A 7,482-nucleotide genomic window follows, 5' to 3' on the forward strand; every position below is an offset into this window, starting at 1 on the left:
GACCTCTCTCAACTAAAACTACTGGCACAGGACAGAGAGAAATGGAGAACCATCTCTATAGAAATCGTTAGATCCACTTGAACAAAAAAACAGTTCACGGCAAGCGCCATTAGGACTGCGACGCCTTATTAATAATTCAATAGTACAACTAATGGGGCAGCGTAGCTCGGCGGTACGGTCTTTGCTTTGTACCCAAAAGGTACCGAGTCCGACTACCTGCCTCGTTGCCGGGCCTTGAGTAGGTCACCTCGTCTTAGCTCACTTTGCGCGCTGCACTGCGGCTGACGCCTGGGATATTCCAGTCTTCCCATGGAATAGATCCTAAACACAAATTTACCCTTGTGGATAGATAAAGGATCTTTATTTTATTTCTATTTTTTATATTTACAATTAGATCATTTGTTTACTTGAACGCAAATAACCCCAGCTCACTTATACACTAACCTAAATGGCGTAAAAAAAAAAAAACAGGTTTTAGTGTCAGGCTATAGATAGAATGCGCTTGGCCAAGGAGTTCACAACATTGCCATCCGGAAGTATAACGGACCAACACACAAACTCTGTGTAACCATGAACTTTTATAGTCTGGTTAATACAGTTTAGTGAGAACAACTCACAAACGCGGATGGCAAAAACAATAACAAAGGCCTGAGTGACGTCATCTGCATACTATCTATAGATAGAACGAAGTTGACATCATTCAGGTCTTTGTGTTGTTTTTTTTTTTTTTTTTTTTGGCTTTTTTTTTTTTTTGACATCCATTATTTTTGAGGAATTCTCACAAAACTGCATTAACCAAGGTTACACATATTTTTGTGTGTTGGTCCGTTAAATGTCCGGATGGTAATGTTGTGACTTTCTTAGTCAAGCACATAGCATCTATAAGTTAACAATATATGCTTCGATCGGTCTGAATATAATGACATGAGGACGTTCCATCGATAAAGCACCATCGCAAATCTAGACAAATTGTAGATATATTTTTAAAAGTTTTTAATAAAAAAATAAAAATTCCCTTTCCTCATCCCCAAGGGGAAATTTGTCTTTAGGGTCTCTTCCAAGGGAAGACTGGAATAACCCAGGCGTAAGCCGCAGTGCAGCACCGCAAAGTGAGCTAGGGTGAGGTGACTTGCTCAAGGCCACGCAACGAGTAGGCGGAGGTCGAACTCGGTACCTTTTTGGGTACGAAAAGCAAAGACCGTACCGCTGAGCCAAACTGCCCCCTGCTTGTTTAATACTCCTTATTTTCCGATGAATTAAGAAAAATGTCCAACAATATAATATTTTTATGACCTCAAACCGTCGCCTATCTGTTAAACTCTTTGTGAAAGTTGAAAGAGATCCAATAGCGCGGCTATGTGGTCTTGAGGAATGACACTCGCTTTGGGATCGAAATCCTGGGTTCGAGCCTCGCTCGGCGCATAGTTGAGTCCTTGGAGAAGGCTCTTTACTCACATTCTCTCACCATACTCAGGTATAAAATGAGTAACTGACCGTTAACAGCGTTGCCTCTGTCCGAAAAAGAATGTAATACCGCCTAACTGGCGTCATGTACTACATGTTAAATGTTGCTGTTGGCCAGGGACCTCTTGTAAAGCGCTTTGAGCATGTGTTATGGATATTGCGCTATATTAAAAAAGCTATTTTAAAAAATAGAATACTTACCTGTATAATTCATCGTTATTTTCCAAAGCTCGGTTATGTTATTCGTTAGAGTGGATACGCATTCGCAATGCTGCCCGTGCATTGTATAATCCGGGTCGATGTTTACAACTAAAGAGAAATCCGTAACGGATTGCTTTTCAAACTTTTCCATGCAAATAAGTTTTAATTTCTTGACCTTATCAGGCGATCCTTGCAGTTCGCACTTGAATGCCATAAGCCTTCCTTTCCACATCGAGATGTTAGTGTTGTTGTCAAAAATGGTACCTCTGTTATCATCTCGGATGATGGGGAGTGAGGCGAAGGGAACTGAAATTTTGGAATAAATAAATAAATAAAGCCAAAGATAGTGTTTCATGATCTTGATAAGTATTTAGCGGTCCAAGGAAATGGTCTACATTTTACAATTCCTAAAAAATTTACGTCAGTCGTCAGTCGATGTTCCATGTCGGACACGACGTTGGAGATTATGGTTTAGTAGTAATAACAAAGAAAGCAATGCAAACACCATGAAAACACTAGGACTAAAAAAGTCCCTGCTAATGAGAAAGATAAAAAAGCTGAAACTCTATTACTTTGGGCACCTGAAAAGACACGACACACTAGAGAGAGAGAGAGAGATGTACTGGAGGGCATGGCGGAGGGCAGCAGCTTCTTATGGTTCACACTATTATGTTATGACGATCGACCCAATCAGCAAAGTCCGGTCCGCATTCGTGCACCGTCGCGAACCCGCCCGGTAGCATCGTCACAACACACCTTTCGACTAGATGCTCTGCCGTTTCGGGTTCTTGCCCACAGCGTGGACATAAAGGACAGGAAGTTAGACCCCACTGATGTAACGCACCGGCCGTTAGGCAGCTCCTCGACCGAAGCCGATTCGCAGCTACCCAGTGTCTCCTCTTACTGGTATCAAAGCCTGGCAACTTCTCACCAAGCTTAGAGGAGTGTAGGTCCCCGCCCCCACGAGGGATTGAATTCGTCCAAACCGACTTCCATCTCGTATGTGCAGCTCTGTCCGTAGTCAGGGATTCTGCGTACAAGGGTTGCCGGGACTTATTTCGGCTCGAAACGGGGGCACCGTTCATTATGCGCATGAGAGGGGTATCCCCATTCCCTCTCTCTTTGATCTTACTCAGCCAGTTTCCCGTAATGGTCTCCCTCCGGACATCGGGGGGCTGGATCGCTGCCATCACCGGGCCCCATTCTCTAGGGGTTGTTGCTAGCGTTCCCGACACTATGTGCATCGACTTGCGAAGTTTTACATCCACCTTCTCAACGTTTCTGCTTCTACCCACACTGGAGCGCAATACTCCGCGGTGGAATAGCATAGTGCCAGGGCGGATGTTCTCAAGAGCGCTTGGCTAGCGCCCCAAGTCGATCCCGCCAGCTTCCTCAGAAGACTATTCCGCTTCTCTATCTTCCGGGCAACCCCTTCGAGATGAACCCGATAGGTAAGGCTGCGGTCCAGCGTCACCCCTAGGTATTTTGGACGCGGCTCATATGGGAGTGGCTGGTCCCCGACTAGGATATTCAGTTTACGGGTGTGCCAACCACTGCATAAGTGAAATGCAGTGGCCACGGTTTTTGAAGTGTTCATCTTCAGGTACCACTTGTCAAAGTAGGATTTGAGTCTGGTGACGTCCTCGCTGAGTACGCTCTCGAGACGGGTCCACACTTTACTCTGAGTAACGAGTGCCCAGTCGTCTGCGTATCCCAGCCTCAGGATGAAGTGTTCGGCATATCGCTAATGTAAACGTTAAACAGCATTGGCGCAAGTACCGACCCCTGAGGGACCCCATTCTTCAATTTCCTAACTTTGCTCGTGACGTCTCCAGCGCGACGTGGAATTGCCTTTCCCCTAAGATCGAAGAGAACAACTTCAAGGTCTTTTTGCACCTTATGATTTTTGCTAGTTTGAGCATTAACCCATCGCACCAGACCGTATCGTACGCCGCTGATAGGTCTATAAACACAGCACCTGTTTGCTGTTTTCTCTCGAACCCGTGCTCAATATGCTCTGTAAGGGCAATGACCTGCTCCGTGGTGCACCTCCCTTCCCTGAAGCCTGCCTGCTCAGGTGGCAGGGCAGCGTCTAGGACCGGCCCCCATCGGTTTAATAGAACACGCTCCAACAATTTGTAAAGACAGCTCAGCAGCGATATGGGTCTGTAACTGTCTGCCTCCTTCGCCGGCTTCCCTGGCTTCAGGATGGCAACTATCTTCGCATGCTTCCACACTTGTGGAAGCTTTCCGTTTGCAAGGATGTCAGACATTGCCTCTGCTAGCCAGGCCCGTGCCCTGGGGCCCAGATGCGTCACCATATCGGGATATACACCATCTATCCCAGCTGCTTTGCCGTTCTTCACTTCGCTAATGGCTGCACCCACTTCTCGGGGACTGAACGGGGCCGTCCAGTCCGACTCCTCCGCAGGTAGCGAGTCCAAAATCGTACGGTACGCCTTGCGGACACCGCGCTCAAAAGCCTGATTAGGGACCCGCTTGCTACGGTTCTTAATATTCTTGGCAATTGTGTCTGCCTCGCATTCCGGTGCAGCCTTCGCGAAATTCCGATCTGGGTCCAATTTCTTTATCAAACGCCAAGCGTGGCGGCTGGAGTGTGTAAAGTCGAGACTTTCCACGGTCTCCTGCCACCGTTGCTTCCTTCCCTCTGCCAGAGACTGGAGTAGTCTATCGGCTGTGTCCTGGGACTGGGTCTGCTGGTACTCTCGGTACAGCTCTTCCGACTCTGCTGTCCAGCAAGGGGTGTAGAATTTCCGTTTGCCCCGTGGAATAGAGCGTTGAGCGCTCTTAAACCAGTAGCCTACTAAATCTGGTTATATTCTTGGACTTGGGAGGAATGGCAGGGCAGACCTGCTCGATATAGGAACTGAATTCCTCCCAGTCAGCCTTCCTGAAATTCCATCTGCAAAGTGGGAGAGACTGCACCCTCGGTATTGTCACCCCAGCTGTGACAAGAACCGGCCTGTGCTGGCTATGCGGAAAGTCCCGAGGACTGTCCGCTTCACCTGCAACGGTTCACCGTTCGCGCCTTTCGTTACGAGGTGAGGTCTGGAGTATACTCCTTCTTATGGCGGTACCCCGGAAGGTACCCTTGGCTGTAGGATCGTACACTAGGTGTAGATCATTACAGTCCATCCATGAGCGGAGTTGTCTTCCTGCCTCGTTGCAGTCTCGGTAGCCCCATTCGTGATGGTGACTATTAAAGTCTCCCATACAGATTGAAGGATGGCTAACCACCGGTACCGGTGGTGTAGTCCAAGTCGCTCTAGGTGGTTTGTAAATATTATGCAAACACAGTCCACCTACTTCCACGGAAATTCGGTTCACCCCATTGCTGTCCGTTACGCTCTCAATGACCCTTACCTTCGATGGCTCTTTAGCGTAAACGCTAACCCCTCCATTGAGCCTCGAAGTGTCCTCGCGTTGGACCACCGTATAGCCTGGGATCTGGAATCGGGAAGATTGCGCGCCTGAATAAAGGTGGGTCTCCTGTAAAAGGAGGATATCAACGCAATGAACGGCCAGTAGCTTTGATAAAAGCTCGTTTTTTTGTCATACTCTGGCTCTCGACGTTCAGGGACAATATACGCGTCAGTTCGCCATCCCGCCGTCGCATTTTCCAATCGGCAGGCCGCGGATCGATTGATGCATGGGACGTTTGCTTTTTTCTCGGACGTGCCGACGACCCGGGCGACACGAACGCGGTATTATTTGGCTAGGCGGCAGACCGCTTCGCCATTGACGGACTGTTTGGGACTCGACATAAGGACAATGGTGTGGCGCCCGGGATAGGGCTGCTATTCGGGCACCGGGTTTGGATCAAATTTAGTCACACACCGGGGCGAGCAGCTCATGTGGCTCGTTGGCTCGATACCCGGGATGGTCTCGTGACGGTCGACCGGGATTTACACCTTTGCCCTCCCGTGTGCCTCAAGCCCCCTCACCAACTGCAAGGTAAAGATCCACGAGGGGGGGCGGAGGGCAAAAGAGGCAGAGGAAGACCACAAAGAAGATGGCAACAGGATATACAGGAATGGCTCAACAACGGCGTGACGGAATGTGGCAGATGGGCATAAGACAGAGACTTCTTCCGAAGGACTGTGTGGGAGGCTACGTCCAAGTGATATGCCACAGAGAGAGAGAGAGGAGAGAGAGAGAGAGAGAGAGAGAGAGAGAGAGAGAGGGGAGAGTAATAACAAACTTGACTTAATGATCCACAGATAATATGAAAGTCAACACTGAATCGCCGATGTGGAAAAGGATTGCTTGGGTCTGGCTCTGAATGTCTTCCATTCCGAATGACGCTTGCTGAGAATAGTGTGATTTAGTTTTTATTTTAGATAGTTTGATATGGTTTCCCCAACATTATCTTATGGATTCGCTTTTAATACTGATTATAAACTTCGTTTTTATCTTGATTAGAGATGTAGTTAATGACTATTAAAAGACAGAAATTCGATCTATTTTGGCCTCTAAATTAGTAGTAGTAATAGTAGTAGTAGTAGTAGTAATAGTAGTAGTAGTAGTAGTAGTAGTAGTAGTAGTAGTAGTAGTAGTAGTAGTAGTAGTAGTAGTAGAAGTAGTAGTAGTAGTTTGTAGTAGTAGAAGAAGAGAAAAAAGAAGAAGAAGAAGAAGAAGAAGTATAGTAGTAGTAGTAGTAGTAGTAGTAGTAGTAGTAGTAGTAGTAGTAGTAGTAGTAGTAGTAGTAGTGTAGTAGTAGTGTAGTAGTAGTAGTAAATAGTAGAATCATTAAAAGCAATCTGACATCCGAACCCACCTATGGCCTCGTTTAACATTGTTGTAATGGACATTAATTTGTGCCATTTTTTTCAGATGCCCATGACAACAATGAGCCCATAAGAAACTGGGTATCAGACCTGCAAATAAGCTCACGTCGGACATTATCGAATCAATTCAAAATAAAAATGCTCACTTACAATGATATAGAAGAAATGAAGATGACGTCAATCAGCTCTTTGTTATTATTTTTAATTAGCCTGTTTAGTGATATGACATATCAAATAAATTACTACAAACTTCAAGGTGACACACAGTTTTGTGTGTTGGTATGGTTAAATTGGCTGGCGGATATTATGAGTATTTTGCCTACAAGCATAACATGAATAGCATTGACTGGAATTTGTTATTATTATTATTACATCATCATCATCATCATCATCATCATCATCGTCATCATCATCATCATCATCATCATCATCATCATCATCATCATCATCATCATCATCATTATCATCATTATCATCATCATCATCATTATTAACATGATGATGATGATGATGACGACGACGACGACGGCGGACGGCGACGACAATCATAGTTTACGTACGTGAGTTACATGCTGGCAGACAAATGAAGACATTCATGAGCCAGGACCCAAGCAATCCTTTTCCACAACAGCGATTCAGTGTTGACTTTCATATTATCTGTGGACCATTAAGGCAGGTTTGTTATTATAACTAAGTTTCCTTGGTCATACAATAATACATCTGATTTGTGCGGCTATGTGGTCTAGTGGTATGACACTCGCTTTGGATCGGAAGGTCCTGGGTTTGAGCCTCGCGCTCGGCGCATAGTTGAGTCCTTGGAAAAAAGCTCTTTAATCACATTCTCTCACCGTACTCAGGTTTTTAAAATGAGAACCTGGCCGCTAACAGCGTATCTTTGTCCGACAAATTGTAATATCGCCTAACTGGCCTCATGTCCCGTCCTACATGTTAAATGTTGCTGTTGACCAGGGCCCTTGTAAAGCGCTTTGAGCACAGTTAGTGGTATTGC

The 7,482-nt window shown here is 46.1% G+C and overlaps 2 protein-coding genes across 2 annotated transcripts in view; both read right to left on the reverse strand.

The window, feature by feature from the left end:
• Window positions 1-7,132, reverse strand: part of LOC144969513 (uncharacterized) — a 22,710-nt gene extending 15,578 nt beyond the window's left edge. The window contains exons 1-2 of the mRNA XM_078908643.1: window positions 7,034-7,132; window positions 1,666-1,971 (exon numbers count right to left, since the gene is read on the reverse strand). Of these exons, the coding sequence (XP_078764769.1) occupies window positions 1,666-1,971; window positions 7,034-7,070 (343 nt within the window). The 5' untranslated portion in view covers window positions 7,071-7,132. The remainder of the gene's footprint in view (window positions 1-1,665; window positions 1,972-7,033) is intronic.
• Window positions 1-7,482, reverse strand: part of LOC144969195 (uncharacterized) — a 93,537-nt gene that overhangs the window by 75,742 nt on the left and 10,313 nt on the right. The gene's annotated exons all lie outside the window — the stretch shown is intronic.

The sequence above is a fragment of the Berghia stephanieae genome, chromosome 3, assembly GCF_034508935.2.
Source record: "Berghia stephanieae isolate SIO BIC M18660-M18661 chromosome 3, UCSD_Bste_1.3, whole genome shotgun sequence".
Classification (NCBI taxonomy): domain Eukaryota; kingdom Metazoa; phylum Mollusca; class Gastropoda; order Nudibranchia; family Aeolidiidae; genus Berghia; species Berghia stephanieae.